This window comes from Mobula hypostoma, chromosome 8 (genome assembly GCF_963921235.1).
Source record: "Mobula hypostoma chromosome 8, sMobHyp1.1, whole genome shotgun sequence".
Taxonomy (NCBI): domain Eukaryota; kingdom Metazoa; phylum Chordata; class Chondrichthyes; order Myliobatiformes; family Myliobatidae; genus Mobula; species Mobula hypostoma.
This window is the reverse complement of record NC_086104.1, coordinates 115,806,401-115,832,660: the sequence shown is the minus strand read 5'-3', so window position 1 is coordinate 115,832,660 and position 26,260 is coordinate 115,806,401. Positions and strand designations below refer to the sequence as shown.

The 26,260-nt window shown below is 46.8% G+C and overlaps 1 protein-coding gene across 9 annotated transcripts in view; it reads left to right on the top strand.

Moving 5' to 3' along the window:
- Positions 1-26,041, top strand: part of LOC134350867 (uncharacterized) — a 33,710-nt gene extending 7,669 nt beyond the window's left edge. For 3 of the 9 annotated variants that reach the window (XM_063056645.1, XM_063056643.1, XM_063056644.1), the window contains exons 8-16: positions 1,194-1,346; positions 2,002-2,253; positions 4,642-4,788; positions 6,660-6,812; positions 7,468-7,719; positions 10,359-10,484; positions 14,066-14,194; positions 16,344-16,441; positions 25,487-26,039. In XM_063056645.1, the coding sequence (XP_062912715.1) occupies positions 1,194-1,346; positions 2,002-2,253; positions 4,642-4,788; positions 6,660-6,812; positions 7,468-7,719; positions 10,359-10,484; positions 14,066-14,194; positions 16,344-16,441; positions 25,487-25,651 (1,475 nt within the window). In that variant the 3' untranslated portion in view covers positions 25,652-26,039. Of the gene's footprint in view, positions 1-1,193; positions 1,347-2,001; positions 2,254-4,641; positions 4,789-6,659; positions 6,813-7,467; positions 7,720-10,358; positions 10,485-11,521; positions 11,727-14,065; positions 14,195-16,094; positions 16,258-16,343; positions 16,442-25,486 lie in introns of those variants that run through there. The other 6 variants (XR_010019017.1, XM_063056649.1, XM_063056646.1 and 3 more) reach the window with 6 other exon arrangements.
- Positions 26,042-26,260: the final 219 nt, after the last annotated feature.

The following is a 26,260-nucleotide window of genomic DNA, read 5'->3' as shown; positions in this document are numbered from 1 at the left end:
GTTGATGAGCTGTGTTCTGCAGGGATCAGTGTTGGGTCTCTTTCAATTGCTATTTTGAGAAATGATTCGAATGCCAATACACAGGGCTTGATCAGTAAATCTATGGATGACTCACAATACAAGGGTGCTATTGATAGTGAAGAAGGGTGTTGTGGAATACAGAATGGAGGAGTAAATAAAATCATAGGGGCAAGATAAGGTGCATGGTAACAGTCTTTTCTCCAGGTCAGAGGAGTCCACAATTAGAATCCCTGGGTTCAGGGTGAGGGGGAGAGATTTAAAAGGGACAGTGGAGAGTATGTGAAACTATTATAGTTATTATTCTAATATGGATTTATTGAGTATGCCAGCAAGGAAATGAATCTCAGGGGTGTATATGGTGATATATATGTACTTTGATAATAACTGTACTTTGGTCTTTGGTCTTTTCCACAGGGGAAGTGGTTGAGGCAGGTACGAGAGTATCCGTTCAGAAGCACTGGGATAGGTACATGGAGGGGGTGGGACTTGGAGAGATACAGTTGTAATGCAGACAATGTGGACAATCTGGATGGGCACCATGGCCAGTGAGGAGTAGTTGGGCCAAAGGTCCTGTATTCTGCTGTATTGTCCAATGTCTCGATGGGCTGAAGGGCCTCCACAGGGCACATCCGGCAGTCCCCCGGTGACAGGTCGCTGTAGATTGGATGTTGCTCTGTATCTATCGACCCAAAGCTTCCAGGAATGGTATTCTGTGTGTTGAGAGAGTCATTGTACTTACTGTCTCACCCACGTCAATACCTCACGCTGTCCGTGTGTCTGTTTTCCCTTCCCCTCCGTTCTCTACACACATCCCACTCTCTGAGCCCAAATGGACCCTACAGCACTTCCATTCTCTGTGACCCCTCCTCGTCTCTCTGACCCACTCTGGAACCTACACTCCTTGTCATCTCTGCGGTCTCCACTGTCTGCAACACTCCTCCCCACCTCTGTAAACTACCCCACTTAACCTGCTGCTTTCACATCCCTTGAGAACTCACATTTGCTGACACATTGACGCTGAAACAGAGCCCATTCCCATGCTGATGGGTGCCCATCTCTGAGCTCGGAGGAACATTAAATCTACTCCCTTTCCTTCTGTTACTAGGAATCACCCTGAGTGAAATGTGCTGGTGTGAGGCAGCCTGAGTGAGCACAGGTTCTGTGTTTTACAGTGCAATGTTATGGTCGAGGAGCCGTCCATGAAGAGATTGTGAAGCAGTTGAATATCAACGAGTGTGAATGGCCAAGGATTCCCTGTGTCCTGTTTGTCTACAATGTATATCATGAAATTGAGGATTTTCGAAATGCCCTGCAGTGGGTCACAGGTAGATACTCTCGTCCTCTCCGCAGGTGAAGTCATGAAGTCAATTCGCTTCCCTGGTATCCCCTTCCCCTTGGAAACTTCTGCTGAGTACTGGCTCTTCCTTTCCTCTGAGGTACAATAATTATGACTGTGTGTCATCCTGGGATTTGGTTCACAGTAGGAGAGTGGCACTGCATTGATGTAGCACCTTCCTTATCCTTGTCATGTTCTGTGCTGCCCTGTCACCAAAGCTCACAGTAGTTATCATTGTGATGGGGATGTATAATGGTGCACAGCAAGCTCCCACAAACAGCTGTGAGGTAATGGACTGTGGATCCTGGTGTAACATTCTCCAGGGTATGGGTCGGTTCCCTTCCTCTGTGTGTAAAGTGTTTGGAACTTTCTGTGCCCGATTGGGGAGAGCATTCCTGGCGTGAAAGTCCCAGTGGAAAAATGATGCTACTGTCAGTGCTGTACCTCCTGTGGGGAGGTGAGTGCCAGTAGTGGGATGGGAGGGCTGTCTTGTACGTAGTCAGTATCAACTGGACACACACGGGGGCAGGAAGGTGTGCACAGCCCCAGGTGGAAGGTGCTGAGCTCAGGGCTGATGTACCCAGTGGGTGGGACACGACGCATCCCACAGCAGCACCCAGACACTCTGTTACTCTGTGTTGCAGGAGGCAGAAGAGCGCGGAAGGAAGACATTTGTGCCGTGATTCTGTTGCAGAAATCCCTGGATGTGGGAGAGGGGAAGATAAGGACCTATCCAGGGTTATTCCATGAAGCAACAGCAGTTCATCGAGTACTTTGGAGAGAAACCAGCGATATTTTCAAAAGGAGGTCAGCTGACTGCCATTGTCCAAATACGATTCGGGCCATCAGACAGAGTCTCAGTGACCGAACCAGATCCAGAGAACATTCCTCCTCCGGTGGGTAAAACCTGTCTCTCCCTGTCATGCCTCACGCTTCATGGTAACCCTTCCCACATGGAATGTGAGGGATGTGATCGATGTGTGTCTTGTGTGGGAAAATGATGGAACCAACTGTAGTCTGTCAGGCAGTGACTGCTGCGGGAGGGAGTGAGGGAGGGAGGTCCACAGTCCAAAATGTCTTTAGGTCCAGAGGTCATTTTAGCAACAATTCCGAGCTTACAGGCTTCTGACTGATGTGTAGGCGTTCCAGTAGAGCGGGGCGACAATCTACTGGGCGACGAGCCTTCGGTGGTGAATGAACAATTGGGTTGTTCGATTTCTTCAGGATGCAACCAAAGGAAGAAAAGCAGGAATTCGGAGAAGTGTAACACTGAGAATGCAGGCTTGGGGCTCCAGCTGAGCGATTGGGGCAGGAGTTGAGAAATATGAAGTCTTCAGAGGCAGTATGTTCCTGGCGAAGTGGAGGGTAAACCTGGCAAGACGAGAGATATTCAAGCTTTGGTCAAGAAAAATATGGAGAAAAACTGTGCAATTAGGTTATTTCCCAGTGAATCCCTTAACATCAAATAACTAAGAATACTATCAAGAGGGAAATCAGGAGGGCAAAGAGAATGGGTGTGAGATGGATCTAGAAGATAAGGTTAAGGAAAATCTCAAGAAGTTCTGTAGTGATTAGCATAAACTTTACAGTGGCAGCCATGTGTATTCAATTCCCTCTGCTGTCTTTAAGGAGTTTGTACTTTCTCCCCGTGTCTGCAGTAGGTTTCCACTGAGTATTCAGTTTCCTGCCATTTTGCAAAGGGCTAGTGTTGGTAAGTTGAGGGCATACTACGTTGGCAGTGGAATCATAGTGACACGTACGGGCTCCCCCCAGCTCATCCTTGTACTGTGTTGTTCATTGACGCAAAGGAGCACAAAAACAGATCTTTAATCTGATCTGTCACTATTTTAAGATTAAAATGATAACTAAGGACAAATAGCTCACTTTAGAAGCTCAGAAGGTCTGCTTATGTCCTGAGCTGCAGGAACATGTTGGGAAAAAATAACATTTAGCATGCTGACATTCAACAGTTGAGTACAGAACTAGGGTATTTTGTTGCCATTGAATATGTCATTGGTGAGGCTGCAATTGGAACATGGTGTAGAGTTTTGGCCACCCTTTTATAGGAAAGATTTGGTTAAACTGGAAATTGGGCAGGGAATTGCAAGACTGTTGCCAGTGTTGATTAATAGGGAGGGGTTTTCCATTCTAGGTCATTATTTCGTGTAATGCAGGAGGTGGTGATGATATAGAAATATATAAAATCATGGTGTGGCAAGGATAAGGTGGATGCCAACAGTCTTTCCCACAGTTCAGGAGAGTCCAAAGCTTGGGGCATATGCTTAGGGTGAAGAGGAAAGGTCTAAATAGGACCTGAGGGGTAATTCTTTCACCAATAGCGTGGTGAGTATATAAACCAAGCTGCCTGAGAAAGTGGGTGCAGCAGTGGTTCCATCAATGGTATCATTGAAGGGGCACCTGGATGGATGCATGAAAAGGCAGGGTTAGAGATGATAAAGTTGACTGCAGAAATTGGGATTATCCAGCTGGGCATATTGGTCATCACAGAACTAATGGGCGAATAACCTCGTTCTTGGTGTATTAAACGATTAGCTGAATAGCCTCATTGTGTACATCCCTCAGTCTCTAATTACATGCCCTTGTCTCAGAGAAGCTTCAGTGTAACGGTGAGAAGCAAGGATTGGGGCACGACTCGTGGCATATCAAGGGTGTAGATGTATTATGTTCCTTTTGTGTGCAGAGCCTGGATAGTTTAGGAACCCTGGCTGATGAGAGAGATTGAAGCTCCAGTCAAGAGGAGATGCAAGCGTACATTGTGTACACAAACAGCAGTCCTGAAGGAGGGTCTCAGCCTAATGCATTGACTATTTACTCTTTTCCATAGATACTGTCCAGCTTGCGAAGTTCTTACAGCATTTTATATGTATTAATTTGATTTCCAGCATCTGCAGGTTTTTCTTGTTTGTGATTCGGCTACTACACCGCAAAGTCTCCACCAGGGATGCCTACCCTGAGGAAGCTTAAATCTTCTCTCAACAGGAGTTCAGTAAAACCCTCTGTCACTGCTCCCCCTCTGTTATCTCTGCTGCCCTCCGACTCCTTGACCATGTGCTCACCCAGACCCGTTTCCACAGGTATGTAACCTTTCTGGGAACATGCCTTTGCTGCCATCTTTTGCCACCAGTCTTGATGAAGGTTTACCCCCCCAAAATGTCAGCTGTTTGCTCTTTCCATAGATGCTGCCCGGCCTTCTGAGTTCCTCCTCCAGCATTTTGGCAGATCAGGTCACAGGTTTTCTGATTGATGTGTGTGTTGTGCACTAGGGTCGAGCGAGGATCAGCAGGGCAGTGAGACTCTCTCATTGTGTAGTGAGCCCACCTCGATGTGCAGAGAGCAACCAGATCATTTGACATCTTCATCCCGCACGCAAGAGAAGAGCGAAAAGAGCTCAGAGGAGCTTCAGTGTAACGGTGAGAAGCAAGGATTGGAGATATTCATGTTCCCAGGTAGAAGATATTTGCAGCCTTACAGTCAATTCTAGTGTATAAATCCCTAGGGCCTTACTAAGTGTGAGTGCTTCCTTGAAATTTGTGGGTGGCTTGAGGAGAAATTGTGGAGTCTCTTGCTGAGATTATTGCCTCATCGTTTGCCACCAGAGAAGTTGCAGAAGACTGGAAGGAAGCTCATGTTTGGTTGTTTGAGAAGAGCAGGAAGGTCATGCCAGGGAACGACACACCAGTCAGTGTGGTATCAGTAGTAGGAATGTTACTTACGGGAGTTCTGAGGGTCAGGGTATACCAGCATTTGAGTGGACGGAGTCAGATTAAATAGAGTCAGCACGGCTTTGTGCATGAAAAGCCCTGCTTATTGAACAGTATTCAAGCTATTTGAAGAGATGACTGAAAAGGCAGATGTGGGCAGGGCAGTGGACTTTGTCTATTTGTAGTTCAGTGAGGCCTTCGACAAGGTCTTGCAAGGTAGGGTAATCTGGATGGTTAGGAATCGAGTCAAGATTGGTGGATTCAAAATTGTTTTGGACGATGAAAGCAGAGGGTGGTGGTTGAAGGTTGTTTTCTGGAATGGAGGCCGCTGATGAGCTGTGTTCTGCAGAGATCAGTATTGGGTTTCTTTTCATTGCTATTTTGAGAAATGATTTGAATGCCAGTGCACAAGGCTTGATCAGTAAATCTATGGATGACGCAATATTAAAGGGTGTTATTGATAGTGAGGAAGGGTGTTTGGAATACAGAATAGAGAAGTAAATAAAATTATTGGGGCAAGATAAGGTGCATGGTGACAGTCTTTTCCCCAGGTCAGAGGATCCACAATTAGAGCCCCTGGGTTAAGGGTGAGGGGGAGAGAGTTAAAAGGGGCCTAAGAGATAACTTTCTCACCCAGACAGTGGAGAGTATGTGAAACTATCATGGTTATTATTCCAATATGGATTTATTGAGTATGCTAGCAAGGAAATGAATCTCAGGGGTGTATATGGTGATATATATGTACTTTGATAATAACTGTACTTTGGTCTTTGGTCTTTTCCACAGGGGAAGTGGTTGAGGCAGGTACGAGAGTATCCTTTCAGAAGCACTGGGATAGGTACATGGAGGGTGTGGGACTTGGAGAGATGCAGTTGTAATGCAGACTATTTGGACAGTCTGGATGGGCACCATGGCCAGTGAGGAGTAGTTGGGCCAAAGGGCCTGTATCCTGCTGTATTGTCCAATGTCTTGATGGGCTGAAAGGCCTCCACAGGGCACATCCTGCAGTCTCCCAGTGACAGGTCCCTGTAGGTTCGACGTGGCTCTGTATCAGTGGACCCGATGCTTCCAGGGATGGTATTCTGTGCATTGTGAGAGTCAGGGTGCTTACTGTCTCACCCACGTCAATACCTCACCCTGTCCGTGTGTCTGTTTCCCCTTCCCCTCCGTTCCCTACACACATCCCACTCTCTGAGCCCAAATGGACCCTACAGCATTTCCATTCGTTGTGACCCTCAGCAACACCTACAACACTCCAGTATCTGTGACCCCTCCCCATCTCTCTGACCCACTCTGGAACCTACACTCCTTGTCATCTCTGCGGTCTCCACTGTCTCCAACACTCCTCCCCGCCTCTGTAAACTACCCCACTTAACCTGCTGCTTTCACATCCCTTGAGAACTCACATTTGCTGACACATTGACGGTGAAACAGAGCCCATTCCCATACTGATAGGTGCCCGTCTCCGAGCTCAGAGGAACATTAAATCTATCCCCTTCCCTTCTGTTACTCGGAATCACCCTGAGTGAAATGTGCTGGTGTGAGGCAGCCTGAGTGAGCACAGGTTCTGTGTTTTACAGTGCAATGTTACGGTCGAGGTGACGTCCATGAAGAGATTGTGAAGCAGCTGAATATCAACGAGTGTGAATGGCCAAGGATTCCCTGTGTCCTGTTTGTCTACAATGTGTCTCATGAAATTGAGGATTTTCGAAATGCCCTGCAGTGGGTCACAGGTAGATACTCTCGTCCTGTCCACAGGTGAAATCTTGAAGTTAATTCACTTCCGTGGTATCCCCTTCCCTTGGAGATTTCTGCTGACTACTGGCTCTTCCCTTCCTCTGAGGTACAATAATTATGACTGTGTGTCATCCTGGGATTTGGTTCGCAGTAGGAGAGTGGCACTGCATTGATGTAGCACCTTCCTTATCCTTGTCATGTCCTGTGCTGCCCTGCCACCAAAGCTCACAGCAGTTATCATTGTTATGGGGATGTATAATGGTGCACAGCAAGCTCCCACAAACAGCTGTGAGATAATGGACTGTGGATCCTGGTGTAACATTCTCCAGGGTATGGGTCGGTTCCCTTCCTCTGTGTGTAAGGTGTTTGGAACTTTCTGTGCCCGAGTGGGGAGGGCATTCCTGGGATGAAAGTCCCAGTGGAAAAATGATGCTACTGTCAGTGCTCTACCTCCTGTGGGGAGGTGAGTGCCAGTAGTGGGATGGGAGGGCTGTCTTGCACATAGTCAGTATCAACTGGACACACACGGGGGCAGGAAGGTGTGCACAGCCCCAGGTGGAAGGTGCTGAGCTCAGGGCTGATGTACCCAGTGGGTGGGACACACACCCATCCCACAGCAGCACCCAGACACTCTGTTACTCTGTGTTGCAGGAGGCGGAAGAGCGCAGAAGGAAGACATTTGTGCCGTGATTCTGTTGCAGAAATCCCGAGATGTGGGAGATGGGAAGTTAAGGACCTATCCAGGGTTATTCCATGAGGGAACAGCAGTTCATCGAGTACTTTGGAGAGAAACCAGCGGTACTCTCAAAAGGAGGTCAGCTGACTGCCAGTGTCCAAATACAATTCGGGCCATCAGACAGAGAATCAGTGACAGAACCAGATCGAGAGAACATTCCTCCCCCGGTGGGTAAAACCTGTCTCTCCCTGTCACGCCTCACGCTTCACTGTAACCTTTCTATATAGACTGTGAGGGATATGATTGATGTGTGTCTTGTGTGAGAAAATGATGGAACTAACTGTAGTCAGTCAGACATTGTAGTCACTTAGGGTGAAGTGGAAAGGTCTAAATAGGACCTGACGGGCAATTCTTTCACCCATAGAGTGGTGAGTATATAGAAAAATAGAAACATAGAAAATAGGTGCAGAGTAGGCCATTCGGCCCTTCGAGCCTGCACCGCCATTTATTATGATCATGGCCGATCATCCAACTCAGAACCCAGCCTTCCCTCCATACCCCCTGACCCCTGTAGCCACAAGGGCCATATCTAACTCCCTCTTAAACATAGCCAATGAACTGGCCTCAACAGTTTGCTGTGGCAGAGAATTCCACAGATTCACCACTCTCTGTGTGAAGAAGTTTTTCCTAATCTCGGTCCTAAAAGGCTTCCCCTCTATCCTCAAACTGTGACCCCTCATTCTGGAACTCCCCAACATCAGGAACAATCTTCCCACATCTAGCCTGTCCAATCCCTTTAGGATCTTATACGTTTCAATCAGATCCCCCCTCAATCTTCTAAATTCCAACGAGTACAAGCCCAGTTCATCCAGTCTTTCTTCATATGAAAGACCTGCCATCCCAGGAATCAATCTGGTGAACCTTCTTTGTACTCCCTCTATGGCAAAGATGTCTTTCCTCAGATTAGGGGACCAAAACTGCACACAATACTCCAGGTGTGGTCTCACCAAGGCCTTGTACAACTGCAGTAGTACCTCCCTGCTCCTGTACTCGAATCCTCTCGCTATAAATGCCAGCATACCGTTCGCCTTTTTCACCGCCTGCTGTACCTGCATGCCCACTTTCAATGACTGGTGTATAATGACACCCAGGTCTCGTTGCACCTCCCCTTTTCCTAATCGGCCACCATTCAGATAATAATCTGTTTTCCTATTTTTGCCACCAAAGTGGATAACTTCACATTTATCCACATTAAATTGCATCTGCCATGAGTTTGCCCACTCACCCAACCTATCCAAGTCACCCTGCATCCTCTTAGCATCCTCCTCACTGCTAACACTGCCACCCAGCTTCGTGTCATCCGCAAACTTGGAGATGCTGCATTTAATTCCCTCATCCAAGTCATTAATATATATTGTAAACAACAGGGGTCCCAGCACTGAGCCTTGCGGTACCCCACTAGTTACTGCCTGCCATTCTGAAAAGGTCCCGTTTATTCCCACTCTTTGCTTCCTGTCTGCTAACCAATTCTCCACCCACACCAATACCTTACCCCCAATACCGTGTGCTTTAAGTTTGCACACTAATCTCCTGTGTGGGACCTTGTCAAAAGCCTTTTGAAAATCCAAATATACCACATCCACTGGTTCTCCCCTATCCACTCTATTAGTTACATCCTCAAAAAATTCTATGAGATTCGTCAGACATGATTTTCCTTTCACAAATCCATGCTGACTTTGTCCGATCATTTCACCGCTTTCCAAATGTGCTGTTATCACATCCTTGATAACTGACTCCAGCAGTTTCCCCACCACCGACATTAGGCTAACCGGTCTATAATTCCCCGGTTTCTCTCTCCCTCCTTTTTTAAAAAGTGGGGTTACATTAGCCACCCTCCAATCCTCAGGAACTAGTCCAGAATCTAACGAGTTTTGAAAAATTATCACTAATGCATCCACTATTTCTTGGGCTACTTCCTTAAGCACTCTAGGATGCAGACCATCTGGCCCTGGGGATTTATCTGCCTTCAATCCCTTCAATTTACCTAACACCACTTCCCTACTAACATGTATTTCACTCAGTTCCTCCATCTCACTGGACCCTCTGTCCCTTACTATTTCTGGAAGATTATTTATGTCCTCCTTAGTGAAGACAGAACCAAAGTAATTATTCAATTGGTCTGCCATGTCCTTGCTCCCCATAATCAATTCACCTGTTTCTGTCTGCAGGGGACCTACATTTGTCTTTACCAGTCTTTTCCTTTTTACATATCTATAAAAGCTTTTACAGTCCGTTTTTATGTTCTCTGCCAGTTTTCTCTCAAAATCTTTTTTCCCCTTCCTAATTAAGCCCTTTGTCCTCCTCTGCTGAACTCTGAATTTCTCCCAGTCCTCAGGTGAGCCACTTTTTCTGGCTAATTTGTATGCTACTTCCAGACTGAGCTGCTGGAGAAAGTGGGTGCAGCAGGTACAATGGTATCATTGAAGGGGCACCTGGATAGATGCATGTAAAGGCAGGGTTAAGCGAATAAAGTTGACTTCAGGAAGTTGGGTTTATCCAGCTGGGCATATCGGTCATCACAGAACTATTGGGCGAATAACCTCGTTCTTGGTGTATTAAATAGTTGGCAGATTAGCCTCATTCTGTACATCCCTCAGTCTCCAATTCAATGCCCTAGGGCAGGTGTGTCTGGGGTGGGCATTATGGGAAGCTGTCAGAACGGTATCCCAGTCAGTCAGTGACAGACCGGGATGGGAGGGAGGGAGGGAGGGATGTTCAGAACAGAAAATCCCCTTGGATTTTAAGGTAACCTGAGCACCAACTCCCAGGTTACCGGTTTCTGATTGATGTGTGTGTTGTGCACTAGGGTCGAGCGAGGATCCGCAGGGCAGTGAGACTCCCTCATTGTGCAGTGAGCAACTAGATCATTCAACATCTTCAACCTGCACACAAGAGAAGAGCAAAAAGAGCTCAGTGAATCTTCAGTGTAACGGTGAGAAGCAAGGATTGGGGCACGAGTCGTGGCATATCAAAGGTGTAGATGTATTATGTTCCTCTTGTGTACAGAGACTGGATGGTTTAGGAACCCTGCCTGATGAGAGAGATTGAAGTTCCAGTCAAGAGGAGAGGCAACCATACATTGTGTTCACAAACAGGAGTCCCGAAAAAGGGTCTCAGTCTGAAGCATCGGCTGTACTGTTTCCATTAATGCTGCCCGGCCTGCTGAGTTCCTCCATCATTTTGTACATAATATGTTGTGTTTATGGCCAGCTGGTGGTGCAGTGACATCAGCGCCGGACTCCGGAGCGAAGGTTCCCAAGTTCGAACCCAGTCAGGCCGCTCCTGGGCACGCTTTACATCCGTGCTGGGTTGAGCGTCGAGCTAGCAACTCGACCTTGTAAAACAAAAATAGCTTGCCACGGAAACACCGGATTATCGGTGTCCCTATAACTCCACTGCTGAGTTAAGGGCTTTTCTACTTCTTTAATTTGGGAACAAGTTAACTGTCATGTTTCTTGTTGGTGGGTGATTGTACTGTAAACAGGAAGGGCTCTTTTTGTGAGTTAACATGTACTCCCTGGGTGGAGTCGCTGAATCCGGACGACAGCAAAGGCAGAATGAATGTCGTCTCACTGTAAAATTCTTTACTGGTTCCTGCTTCACTTGATCACCCTACCCAAGTTTGCACATTGAGCAGTTGCAAGCCAAGTGAAAGTGCAAGCAAGAAACAGACTTGGATCCCCACAGCGCAGTCAACACACAGGCATCGATCACTGGGTTTACACAACACCAAACATGGGAAGCAGTGAGTTTCTATATTCAGTCCGTTACTGAGAGCACGCCACCCCTAATTCTCGAGATGAAAAAACAAATAAATTAATACTTTCGCATTGCAATTCAGAGTTTTCAAAGGACGGCTGTTTTCACTTCCCAACCATGGACAAATGGTAGGTTCCCATAATCAGGGTGTGAATTCATTAACCCGTTTCACCCAGACAGCTGATGCTCTGTCTCCCTGGCCTCTGGCAGGAATCTGGAGACTCTGAGGAACAAGTTGTGTAACTACAAACCCCCTGAGGGCTATGGAAACTCCTGTATAAACATCCTGCTCGTCGGCCTGGTGGGGGCTGGGAAATCATCCACCATCAACACCTTCCTCTTGGCTCTGGATCCAGAAGGGACAACCATAACCTGTGTCCCGACGGGGATGAATCCCCGGTCTCTCACAAAAGAGGTACACACACTGCTGTCACTTTAATATAAATACACAGGCATTCTATGTTGCTGTATTCACTGTGAATTCACCGCCCTTTCTCTGTCTCCCTCATGTCCACACCAGCGGGAGTGAAAGGTCACTCCACTCCAATCTATTGGCTGGAAAGCACTCGGGAGGTCCCGAGGCTGGGAATGGTGCATTTAAACCCAACTCTCTGATAACAGTGTACATTTTGCTGGGGAATTAAGAAGGGAGGGAGGCAAAGGAAATTATAGGCCAAATAGCCCGAGGCCAGTAGCTGGAAAATGCGAGACTCCATCAACTAGGACATGGTTTCACTGCACCAGGTGGCATGTGACAAAACAGGACAAAATCAGAATGATTTCCTCACGGGGAAATTTTACCTGAAAAATCTGTTGGAATTCTTTGAGGAAATAACAGGCAGGATAGACAAAGTAGAGACTGGATGTTTACTTGGATTTTCAGAAGGCCTTTGACAAGGGGCCACACATGAAACTGCTAAACAAGTTAATAGCCCAGGGTATTACACTAGAATTACTAGCATGAACAGAAGTTTGCTGTCTGGCAGGAGACAAAGAGTAGGAATAGATGGGGCTTTTCCTGGCTATCTGCTGGTGACTAGTGGTGTTACACAGGGATGCTTTTATTCACGTTATATGTGAATGATTTAAGATGGAATTAATTGCTCTGTGGCCAGTTTTGTGGATGATATGAAGATAGGTGGAGGGGCAGGTAGTCTTGAGGAAGCAGAGAGTCTGTGAAAGAACTGAGACAGTTTGGGAAAATGGGTGCATGGAGTGTCATTTGCAATTTTCCAGTCCTCCAGAACCCATCTAGAATCTAGTGTTTCTTCAAAGATGACTACTGATGCCTCCACAATCTCTTCAGGAACCCCTTTCAGAGGCTGGGCTGCAGTTCATCAGGTTTCAGTGACTGATCTACATTCAAACGTTTCCACTTCCCATCACCTTCTCCTTACTAACAGCAGCTACACTCACTCCGAGTCCCTGACTCTTTGGCATACTGCTGGTGTCTTCCACAGTGAAGACTGACAGACTACTTATGGAGTTCATCTGCCGTTTCTGTGTTCCCCATTACATCCTCTCCTGCATTATATTCCAGTGGGCTGATACCCACTCTTGCCTCTATTTACCTTTTGGTATAATTTTTATATTCTTGTATAGCTTATCCTCAAATTTCATCTTTTCTCTGCTTCTGGACTTTTCAGCTGCCTTCTGCTGGTTTTTAAAATAAACCAAATCCTCCAACTTCCCACTACTTTTTGCTACATTATATGCCCTCTCTTTTGTTTTACTGCTGTCTTTGACATTCATTGTTAGAAATAGTTACCTCATTACGCCCCCACCCCCTTTAGAATGCTTCTCCCACGGTGGGATGGATCTATCCTGCACCTTTTGAATAGCTCCCAGAAACTCCATCTATTGCTGTACAGCTGCCATCCCTGCTAGTGTCCCCTTTCAATCAACGTTGGCCAGCTCCTCTCTCATGCCTCTGTCATTCCCTTTACTCCACTGTAAAACTGAGACATCAATTTTTTCTTTTTCCCCCATTTACCTCAGGGTGAATACAATCATATTATGAACCCTGCATTCAAAAGGTTCCTTTATCTTAAACTCCCATATCAAACCCAGGTTGTTTCACAACACCGAATCCAGAATGAGTTTTTCCTGAGTGGGCTTAACCTCAAATTCCTCTAATAGGTCAAGTTGTAGGCATTCTAATAATTCCTTCTCTTGAGAACACTTCCTGTTCCCTTCTCCGCAGATGTTGCCTGATATGCTGAGTATTCTCCACATTTCTGCTCTCTCACTCCAAGACTGTCATTAATTAGGATTTCTCGGTGAACTGGAATGTTACAGTTTGAAAGGGGAAGCCAGAGATTCAGGATAACATTGCTACAGTCAGAGTGTCTCTGGGTCTGTATACCAGGGATTCACCTGCCCTCTCAGGGGAATGTAAACAGTCCCAGGGTAGCAAGGGAAGCGGAGTTTCCTTGTGTCATGAGACATCATGTGACCGAGAGAAGATCAGGGAGATCTCCCACAGACTGGGATGTCCTGTCACTGAGGGAAGAGCAAGGAGTTCTCCCTCAGATTGGAACGCCCCATCACTGAGGGAAAAGAAAGTTCTTCTGTGTCCCGATGCACATTTTTAGCCATCAGCCAATGACAAAAAGCAGATCTCTAGTTGATCACTGTTCTATTGTTTATGGGATTTTGCTGTGTAAACACTGTCTGCTCCGTGTTCTACATTACACAGATTTCACTCTCCATGAAAGGTGCCATACAAATGTACATCTTCTTGAAAATTTACAGCTCAGGTCCTACGGAGCAGGGGGTTTAAAGTTCTGGGATTCATCTGGATGGAATGCTCTGGCAAACATGGATCGGACAAAGAGAGTGTTACAGATGATCCTGGAAGGGAGAGTTCCCAAAGGAACAAACGTGAGTTTCTGCTGTTACTTTATACTCCTGATTCCCACAACCCATTAAACACTGAGCAATCTCAAAGAGAGATGGGAGAAATAACTCCCAAGAAAAATTTCTGATGAAATAGTCATGGTTCAGAAGTCTGGGTCCACATTCCGATCGGGATGAAGCTACAATGTGGATTGAGGGAGGGTGGCACTCTGTAAAAGAAATTATACGGAAACACCAAACAAACAGTAACACTTGTGAACACAGTGATAGTGATTAGTCCTGGAGTAACACACGGGGACACAGTGACAGAGATTAGTCCTGGAGTAACACACGGGGACACAGTGACAGAGATTAGTCCTGGAGTAACACACGGGGACACAGTGACAGAGATTAGTCCTGGAGTAACACATGGCGACAGAGTGACAGAGATTAGTCCTGGAGTAACACACCGGGGCAGTGACAGAGATTAGTCCTGGAGTAACACACGGCGACAGAGTGACAGAGATTAGTCCTGGAGTAACACACGGGGACACAGTGACAGAGATTAGTCCTGGAGTAACACACTGGGACACAATGATAGTGATTAGTCCTGGAGTAACACACGGGGACACAGTGACAGAGATTAGTCCTGGAGTAACACACTGGGACACAATGATAGTGATTAGTCCTGGAGTAACACATGGGGACATAGTGACAGAGATTAGTTCTGGAGTAAAACACAGGGACACGGAGACAGATCAGTCCTGGAGTAACACACAGGAAAAGAGTGACAGATATTATTCCTGGAGTAACAGAGATTGGTTGGCGAGTTCCATATCTCTCTCCTTCGTGTCTCACCGCCAGCCGTTCCCACCTCACCTGCCCTCTGCACATTGTTGGGACACGTTGAGCTCTTGTCCACGTGAGGGAGGACTGAGTGTTGTGCTGACATCCTCCACATGATACAGGTCAGGAGACGGAGCAGCGATGGGGAAATGGATCAATCCCAGCAACACATGACCCCAGCATCCGCTCCACTGCTAGTGAAGGTCACAGGGTCTCCTGCCCCGATGATGGTCCGACCTCTGCTCCAACTCACCTGGAGCAGCTCCTCCTTGTCTCCCACCAGTTGCCTTCTGCTGGCGTCCATTTTGGACACTGTGGGGTCAGTCTGCTGCTGTCATTTCCAGTGGGTTGTCAGAATGGTGGGAAGTTGATGGGGAGATGAGAGAAGTGTGAACTGACAGAGAGCTGGCATGAACTAGACTGGCTGAATGGCCAAAGGAAAATAAAATGAACAAAAGCTGCTGAACTCTCCATTTACCTTTCTATCTTCCACTAACCTGGATACAATACACATGATTGTCTCTCCCACAATACTGATGGAGACTAACCACTTGAGAGCCCATAAACAGATCAGCAGAACAAAGACATCATCCTCAACCATGAGGGATAACCAGAATGACTGATGGAGATGGAACAACTCACCTTCCTCAGGATTAAATTTGCCATCAGCTTACACACTGTATCATCCTGCAGTGTGAAGGACCAAACTCTTTCTGAAACATCTGGAAACTTCGTTATAATGCCCTGACATTTAGGTAAAAAATGTTGATACATTACACAGAGGAAGGGACTGAGTATTGAAGAGCTCAGAGCAAATTCTAAACAGCTCGTGGGGACAGGGTGGACCCACAATGAAAGGAACTGAAAAGTAACAGTGAACTGGACAGAGCAACATTCCCAGCTGGAGACTGCCAGGGACAGAGAGATCCCACTGATCCCTGAAGCAAGAGTGATGTCAGAGCCCATCTGGATCTCAGTAGATCAGTGACTGTGATCTCTGGGCTTTGTCTGATGGGACTGGTCACTCAGTGCGGAGTGATTGTGAACTGCACTGTTCTTGCTGCTTCCTCTGTAACCAGTTCTCCATTGTCTCACTTAGTTACACAGTTTCAACCCTGACTTGGATGTTTCCAACTCTCCTGTTATTCCGGAAAATGTAATTCACGGAGTTGCATTCATATTTAATATCAACACCATAGACTGCATCAGTGACGATAAAATGAAAGAGTTTCAGGTGTTACAGACAGTCGTGACACAGAAATGTAAGTGTTTTCTTTTGGTCTGTGTAACTATTGTCACCTCAGCATTGCAGCTTCATATTGATATCTGGATCATCTCTCTTTTCCAGATATTCACAGGGTTGTGATTGGGACCAAGTCTGAATTATTAGGGATACCAGAGAAACACAATGCACGGATTTATGAATATGAGCCACTGCAGAGGAAGGTAATAATCTGTAGAATCGGAGAGGTGATATCAATATGGTATTTTTACAGTGTAACGGTCCCACTTTGTGAGTGTGCAGACACATCCACCATTTATTGTCCATCCTTGATCAGACTCGGACAGGTAACAGTGAACCATCATTTCCATGCCATTGAATTGATAACCACAGGAGAAACCTCAGTTCAAAGTAAATTATGATCAAAGATTATAAATGTCACCATATACAACCCTGAGATTCATTTTCCTTAGGGAATATTCAATAATCCACAGAATATTAACCATAACAGGATCAGTGATTGACAGCACCAACCTGGGTGATCAACCAGTGTGTAAAAGACAACAAACTGCAAACACAAAAAGGAAGAAATAATAATAAAATAAATAACTAAACAATAAATATCAAGAACATAAGACCACAAGACCATAAGAGCAGAATTAGGCCATTCAGCCCATTGAGTCTGCCCCGCTATTCTATCATGGCTGATCCTGGATCCCACTCAACCCCGTACATCTGCCTTCTTGCCAGAACCTTTGATGCTCTGAACAATCAGGAAATGATCAACTTTTGCCTTCAATACACCCATGGACTTGGCCTCCACCTCTCTCTGTCCACAGATTCATTACTGTCTGGCTAAAATAAAAATCCTCCTTACTTCCATTTTAACATGATTAAGAGTCCCTAAAAGTGAGTCCAGTGGGTGTGGGAACATCTCAATGAAGGGGACAAGTGAAGTTGAGTGACGTTATCCACTTTGATTCAAGAGCCTGAGGACTGAGGGGTATCAACTTCCTGAACCCAGCGGAGTGAGTCTTAGGGCTCCTGTACCTTCTTCCTGATGGCAGCAGCAAGAAGAGAGCATGTCCTGGGAGGTGTTTGTCCCTGATGGTGGATGCTGCTTTCCAGTGAAATCCCCGGTTTCCTTGGCTACGTAGGTCTAGGGAAGACACACTCTGGTACTGCAAACCTGTGAGATTGAGATGGCTCTTTGACCCCAGACCCCGGCTTGTGTGGATGCTGTGTAATTTGCTGCCCTGTTACAACTCAGTGCCACAGAAATAACAGACAGCACACTTTGTACGATTAAAGGAATTATACTGATGAATCTTCACTTACCTGAAGGGTTAGTAATGAAAAGAAAGAAAGGAACAAAAATGGCCCATAATAATTAAACAGTCAAATGTGCATGAGTTGGAGCTCAACTCTTCCCAAAATCCACATTCACTGATCCTCAGTTGATCTCGGCAGCTTGCTCCATCGAATCACGATTTCCCTACTGGGTCAAATCCTATCACTGGTTCTCTTCAGCATCTTCTGCCTTCACCTCCCGCTGAATAAAGGACCCAGATCACACAGGTGTCAGGTACACAACACAAAACCCTCTCCCCTCACTGGATGGTTCACATTCCAAAGCACCCGTTATCTCTAACCATAACCCAAACACGGCTTCTACAGAATGACCATTACGTTAGCAGTGAAACCTTTCCCAGGGTATTGCACTCTCTCTCCAATATAATTAGTCATGTCCTCATGGTGTTGAGATTTGTCACCCCGTAATACAAAGCACAACATCCATCCCAGGTGTACATGGCAGTGACATATCTCACCAAGGGGATAGGTGCCACACTCTCTTCCCTGGGTGTGATATAGGCCAGTCTGTCTGGGGATCTCCTGATTCTTTGAAATCTCCTTATCCCTTCATCTACTTCTTCAGCTTCAGACACTCCCTGGGCTCTTTCCTGTCTACCTGGGGAGCCCCCTCCCCGTCCCTTTCTCATGCCTCCCAACTCGGGTCCCCTCGTCACTTGGATGAGCTCGGCTTCATGCCCAGTTGTGTTAGAGTCCAGCATCCCGTTATTTTCTAACCATAAACCTGCCTGTCCTCTGCTAGTTCCCCCCATTTCAGCGTGAGAAGGGTTGGGAATCTCTTCATCAATTATTGGGGAGTTTGCGAAGGGCAGAATATACCACACCCATTACCTCATCCTCCGAGTCCGTATCACATTCGGGGGGATGGTCTAGTCTAGTTCTTTCCGCTGCTGGTCTTTCAGTTCACCCTCATCCCTGCGGAATCCTCTTCTTGATGTACAGTCCAGGTCAAGCTCTGGGTCAACACATACCTCATGCCCCAGAGGTAGAATGTAGTTCTGATGGAGAATCTTGACAGGCCCATTGCCATCCTTTGGTTTCACCAAGAAAACTGGTACGTTTGGCATCTGACTCTCCACGACATTGGGCGTAGACTCCAGTGGTCAGCCAACTTGTGCTTCCCAGGTGGCTCCAAATTCTTTATGAGGACTTGGTCTCCAGGCATTAGTTGGGAGAACCTAACTGTTTGATCATACCTCCTCTTATTTCCTTGATTCTGCTTGGTAGCTGAGACCTCAGCTAGTTTACAAGTCTTTTTCAGATTGCTTCTCATATCAGACACATATGTAACTCTCACTTCAGCTAGCAGCTTAATATTGGGGGTGACAGCCCCCGGCCCAGCCAAACTTAAAAAAATCTTGTTTGGGTGGATGCTGCGCGATGTGTCCCGTTACAAATCAGTACTCCAAAATAACAAACTGTATACAATATGTGATTAAATGATTAAGCTTTATAATTCTTACTTTGACTCTATGGTTAATAAAGACAATTAGAAAAGAAAAAGGGCCCATTCTTATGAAACAGTCTCTTGCACAATGTTGGAACTCACTGATAAGCCCGTCTTCCACTATCAACCTCCTCTGATCGTCGCTGCCCTTCGGACCCTCGCTCCAAGTCCGCTCCATCTGGCGGTCTACCAACACCCTCCATTCGTGTCTTCTGTCTCCAACTCTCCCCAGAAAAAGCCCATGAAAATCTCTCTTCCAGACTCACAAGAAAGAACAACAGCATTCCAAACCCCGTTATCTCTCGTCATAACCCAAACATTGCTTCTACAGAGAAACCATTATGTTATCAGTGCAACCTTACCTCATATTACACAGCAGTGAAAACTTAGACCATGTTACACACATTTCAGATAAGTCTTCTGTTGTAGATCTTTCTCGCTAATCCCAAAACAGAGGTCAATGGGCAACCTTGCTTCATGCCCAAACATCAGATACCCGGTAGCTTCATTCTGTGTACAGTTGTAGCAGTGGACTAGATGTCCAACATGTTGACTCCACTTGTTCTTTTTACTGATCTCCAAGGTTCCAAACATGTCTAGCAAAGTCTGTTTGAAGCTGTCAGGCTCTGGATCACCCTGCTGGTGATAAAGTGTAGTCCTCGACTTCTTGACTCCAAGCATGCTCAGAAACTCATGTATGAGCCTACTCTCAAAATCCCATCCCTGATCAATATGTATCCACCTAGGGAAGCCATAATAAATGGAATACTTCTCCCATAACACTTTGGCCAGGGTGGATGCCCTCTGATCCTTGGGAGGGAAAGCTTGTGCATATCTGCTGTAGTGATCTGTAACGATAAAGACATTGACCATGTTGCTGACATTGGGCTCTATTGATAGGAGATTCATGCACACTAGGTCAAGTGGCCTCACACTCTGTAAATGGGACAATAGAGCGGCCCTCATAGGCAGTGTCTTCCTCCGTATACATTGAATGCATGACTTACAGAACTCTTCGACCTCCAGCTTCATTCGGGGTCAGTAGTACTGATCTCTGAGCAATCCATAGGTCTTATCAACCCCCAAATAGCTGGAATAATCATGAAGTGACTTCAACACAATCCACTGATATTTCTCACACAGAACCAGCTCGGAATGCCAAGGCTGGTCCAGAGATGACGTGATCTGGCTCATCAACTCCAAGCTGGGCCATTCTCTCAGTAGTAGAGACACCACAGAGTGTTTCATCTTGTCCTCTTGTGCCATGTCCCCTTCCACAACCGCTGACCAAACGGTGCCTATGTCCGGGTCATTTCCCTGAGCGGCTGCCACTTCCCAGGGACGCAATTCTGGCAACTGCTTTGTCTTCAGAGCAGTCAGGTTGTAGTGAGCTTGTGAAATGGCAGCATGAGAAGCTCCCAAAAGATCTGCCACTCAATTCTGCCCTTGCCTTTCCTCTGCCTTACCATGATAAAAAATGGGCACATGGCTGTCACTCCAGGGGCAGGAACACTCTCCCACTCTCTGTCCCTGTCCAGCCCTTCATGTACACGTTGGGACAACGCATCGGCATCAATGTTGCTACTTCCCGACTGGTACTTCAGGCTGAAATCATAGGCAGACAATGCCGCCACCCACCAATGGCCTGTGGCATCCAATTTCACCAAGGTCAGGATATATGTTAATGGGTTGTTGTCCGTCCTCACCTCAAACTTGGCTCCATAAAGATAGTCACTTAGCTTATCCACCACAGCCCACTTCATTGCTTGTAACTCAGTTGTGTGTGGGTACTTTCGCTTAGGGGTGACAGACTTCAGCTGACAAACACAACAGGTCTCAACCCTGTGCCCTGATCCTGATACAGAATACCCCTAAGCCTTCTCTGCTGGCATCTGTATGCGATACATACGGCAAACGGGGACCGCAAAAGCCAGTACAGACGCTTTCGTCAGCAGCTCCTTCAGCAACTGAAAGTCCTCTTCACATTTCGCATCCCATCTCACTCCAAAAAGCTCTGCAGGGCTAAGATAATATTTACCATCCTCTCCTTTCAGCCCCAAGGGAGGGTAAGTGCACAGAGGCTGGTTTAAAGGGTGATTCACTTTAAAGAGTACTTCACGAACCTCCGATAGTACCCACAGTACACAAACAACGAGAACAGGGCAGTCACAGTCTGGGGCTTGGCCATGTGGTCATTGCCTCTATCCTAGACAGATCCGTGCTACTCCATCCCATGAGACTATATGCCCGACATAGCCTACAGACGTCTTGCAGAACCAGCACTTGTCCAGGGAAAGTTTTAACCCTTGAGTTTTCAGGAAGCCCTGCATCTTCAGTAGCCTCACTTCATGTTCTTGTAAGGTGAACCCAAACACTCTGAGATGATCCAGGTACAACAACACCTCAAGCAAGTTCATATCCACCACTGTTTTCTCTATGACATGCTGGGAAGTCGCCAGGGCTCTAGATATGCCCTGGGACTCGCTTTTAAACTGGAAGAATCCCAGTGGACATATAAATGTCGTCTTCTCTTTGTCAGCCTCACTCATGGGGATTTGATAATGCCCGCTCCTCCATTCTAGCACACTGAACCACTTCGCACCACTCAGGCAGGCCAACCTGTCCTCAGTTCTCGGGATGGTACTTCTGTTCAGAGTCCTATAGTCCACACACATCCGTACCTTCCCATTCTTCTTCCTGGCCACCACTATTGGAGACGTATTGGGGCTTCTGAACTCAGTGATGATCCCAGCTTCCTTCACCTTCCGCAGATGCTACTAGACGTCTTCCACTTCTGCAGGCACCAGTCACCATGACTCTCTGCCAGTTGCTGTCTTTTTACGTCGTCAGAGCTCTGGCACTCATCCAGCATCTGAGAGATCTGCTCTGCCCAAGTCTCATACTCCCCTTCCCCGACGGGTGGGCGTTATTCCCGAGAACATCCTCAGCCTACGACAACTGGCATTTTGCACCTGGGCACTTTGCCATTTATTTGCCAGGGAGGTAAGGGCCGATACCAACTCAGAATGCTCCTCCCTCGCTGGAGGGTCATTAGACCCTCCACATCAGACCACTCCTTCCCCTCGCTCCGCAGAAACGAGAGCAACTTGTCTTTAAAGTCTCTGCCCCCAGCTCTGGGAAACTGAGTTTCCGATTCGGCACCCTCGTCTACACTCCCCTCCTCCTGGAAAGTATGGATGGCCCACGGCCCCCCTCTCTCTTCCTGGGCCCCGATAGAACCGGGCAGATCCACTGCCGTTACCTCAGCGACCCTTTGCCTGCCATTTTGTCAAACCGCCGCTCCAGGATCGTAACTGTTCCTAATGCTTTAACAGTACACAGAGTCCTTATTAACAATTCATTGGCGCTACAAGTGTCTACCCCACTCATTGCACAAGCATTCGTTACCGGTAACCCTGTGGATTCTCACCACCGCTCAACCCCTGCAGCGTTAATTACCACGTACTGTAATGACTTTACCGGACAATAGATTAGCACGGGCTTAAACACACAACCCACTGGATCAATACTCAGGCAATCACACAGCATCCAACAAAATCAATCCTGGTCGATAACCCCACAATGACCCCCCCCCCCCCCGGCTGTGTAAGTCGAGGGAAGACACACTCTGATCCGCCAAACCCATGAGATTGTGACGTTCTCCCACCTCAACCCTCTGTGTAATTTGCTACCCTGTACAACTCAGTGTCAATAAATAACAGACAGCACACTGCATATGATTGAAAGAATTATATTTATGAATCTTCACTTACCTAAAGGGTTAGTAAAAAAGAAGGAAGAGGCAAAAAGGGCCCATTATAATTAAACAGTCTTCTCCCTTCATCTCCTGCCAAACAAAGGACCCAGCTCACACCGGTGTCAGGCACACAACACAAAACCCACTCCCCTCATTGGTCGGCTCACATTGCAAAGCACCCGTTATCTCTAACCATAACCCAAACACTGCTTAACAGAACGACCATTACCTTAGCAGTGAAACCTTTCCCTGGGTGTAACAAACTATCAACTATCAGGAAACCATCAACTTTTGCTTTAAATATACCCATGGACTTGGACTCCACAGCTCTCTGTCCACAGATTTACTACGCCCTGGCTAAAAACTTCCTCCTTACCTCCATTTTACCATGAGATAGTGTCCCTGAAAGTGAATCCGGAGGATGTGGGAACGTCTCAATGAAGGGGGGAAGTTTTGTGATGTTATCCACTTTGATTTAAGAGCCTGATGACTGAGGGGTAATAACTTCCTGAACCCAGTGGAATGAGTCTTGGGGCTCCTGTACCTTCTTTCTGAGAGCAGCAGCAGAAAGAGAGCATGTCCTGGGTGGCATGTGTCCCAGATGATGCAACAACGCTCCATATCGATGTGCTCAATGGTGGAAACAGCTTTACCCGTGATGGACTGGGCTATACTTGCTGGTTTCATAGGAATTTCCATTCAAGGGCATTGGTGTTTCCACACCAGGCTGTGATGCAGCCAGTCAGTATATTTTCCACTACACAACCATAAAAGTTTGCCAAAGTTTTAGATGTCATAGCAAATCTTCACAAACTTCTAAGCAAGTAGAGGTGCTGCTGTGCTTTGTTTGTAAATGAACTTAATTTTTGGGTCCAGAACAGGTCCTCTGAAATAGTAACACTGAGGAATTTAAAGTTGCTGAAGCTCTCCACCTCTGAACCCTGAAGAGGACTGGCTCATTTGCCTCTGGTCACCTCCTTTTAAAGTTAATACTCAGTTCCTTGTTGTTGCTGACATTAGTGTGGGAAACATAACACCCATCTGTGCATGGCATGATCCCACTGACAGCAGAGAGGTAAACACAGGAGGTAAACATGGGAGGCAGTAGGAGGTCACTGGGCCTCTCCATCCTGCCAAACTCACTATGATTCAGCTGATTTGTCTGGGACCTCATCTCCTTCTGTCCCAGTTTCCTGCACTCTTGACCCCCAACCTTCCAAACACTTATCCAGTGGGTAGGTGACCAAAACTGCAGACAATACTCCAAATTATGCTTCGAGTCAGAGAGTCGTAGAGAAATACAACACGGAAACAGAGCCTTCAGCCCATCTGATCTGTGCTGAACCATTTAAACTACCTACTCGCATCGAGCTGCACCTGAACCATGGCCCCTCAAACCGCTACCATCCATGTACCGATCCAAACTTAGACCATAAGACATAGGAGCCGAATTAGGCCTTTTGGCCCATTGAGTCTGTTCAATCATGGCTGATCTTTTTTTTTCTATCTCCTCCTCAAGCCCAGTTCCCGGCCTTCTCCCCGTAACCTTTGATGCCATGTCCAATCAACAACCTATTAATCTCTGCCTTAAATACACACAACGACCTGGCCTCCACAGCTGTATGTGGCAACAAATTCCACAAATTCACCACCCTTTGGCTAAGGAAATTTCTCTGCATCTGTTTTCAACTTCTCTTCAATGTTGAAATCGAGCTTGCAGGCACCACTTGTGCTGACAGCTCGTTACACACTCTCACGACCCTCTGAGCGAAGATGTTTCCCCTCATGTTCTTAAACTTTTCACCTTTCACCCTGAACCTGTGAGACTGCTCCGGCTGCTTCGCGTTTCATGTCTGCGAGCTTCACGGTGATTTGTCCCGCTGTCTGACGAACTGAGACCGAGGCTGTGGGCAGATTCCGGGTGCTCAGGGTTGTATAATTTATGCATACATTGATAATAAATGTACTTTGAATGCCCTAAGCTCATCCGCCTTTCCTACAATACTCCCTGCATTGAAATATACAAACTCAGAACATTAGTCCCACCATGGTCAACCTTTTGATTCCTGACCTTGTGTGTAGGCTCAGCAACATCTTTCCCCACAACCACTCCACGATCTGTTCAGGCGCTCTGGTTCCCATCCTGTGTAGTTCTAGTTTAAACACCACCCCCACCCACTTGCAGCACGAGCAAACCTTCCTGCTCGGATATTCGTTCTCCAGTTCAGGTGCAAACCATCCCATCTGTACAGGTCCCACCTTCCCTGGAAGAGAGCCCAATGATCCAATAATCTGAAGCCCTCCTCCTCCTGCACCATCTCCTTAGCCACGTGTTAAACTCTATTACTCAGGCTTTACTTTGTGCTGCCTCATTTTACTGATATTTTCTGCCCCCTCCTGCCACACTCTGTTTGCCAAATCCCCCCTCACTCCTCTGTGCCACTGGTCTCTCACTTCCTCTTCAGTTATTAAGCATTCTGCCCTTGGAACCCTCCCTTTTCTGTCTAGTCTGAAGCCTGGTCTACACAGTATTCACGTGATTCCCCAGGACACTGGCCACAGCACAGTTCAGCTGAAGCCCATCCCAATGGAACAGCTCTCTCCATCTCCGTTACTGCTACCATTGCCCGTGAATCTGAAGCCTGTGGAGTTTATAATTCCATTAATACCCTCTCTCTCCTTCCTTTCCCTCAGTTTGAGATGTTGGCAGAACGTACTGGGATGGAGAGGCGTTTCATGTTTGTGGTTTCGAATCAGTGGAGAGGTGGAAAGATCGAGATGATAAAATGCATCCTGGCCCTGTATGTTCTGGATAATATGGTCAGAAACATTGACCGATTTCTCAAAGCAGTGCAATGATCACAGCTGACCTTGTCCAGTGCTGTGAATCCAATCCATTTTCAGGAGCATGGACACTGCTGTGGGATTGATGTTTTTATTGTTTCCCCTGTAGTTTTAGCATTCTTTATGCTTGCTTATATATTTGTATAAATCACCTGTCTGTAGACTTTTAGTAACGTTGTATAATCAGTTCTATTCTTCTCTAGTTTTTTCCCATGCAAAGCTGAAGGGTGAATCAGTTTCTCAAATAAACTGGCCCAGACCACTGGGCAGGATGAAGGCAAACCACGTGCTCATGGTCCTTTGTTACAGCCGGTCACTGCTAGAGTTGTTTATAGTTTCAGTGGTCACAATTACAGCCAGTCACTGTTGCAGTCAGTCACAGTTACAGCAGTCACAGTCATTTCATAGCTTGTCACACCAGACAGTCAGCCATTCTTGTCTGGCGTGTAGTGTCAGAATTGGTCCCCTTTCGGATTAACCGGGTCACGGTATGGACGTTCCTGGCTTGACCCTTGTTTTTTACGAGGCCGAGTGGCTAGCTCGACACTCAACCCGGGATGGATGGAAAGCGTGCTCGGGGGGAGCCGACTGGGTTTGAACTTGTGAGCCTTCGCTCCGGAGTCC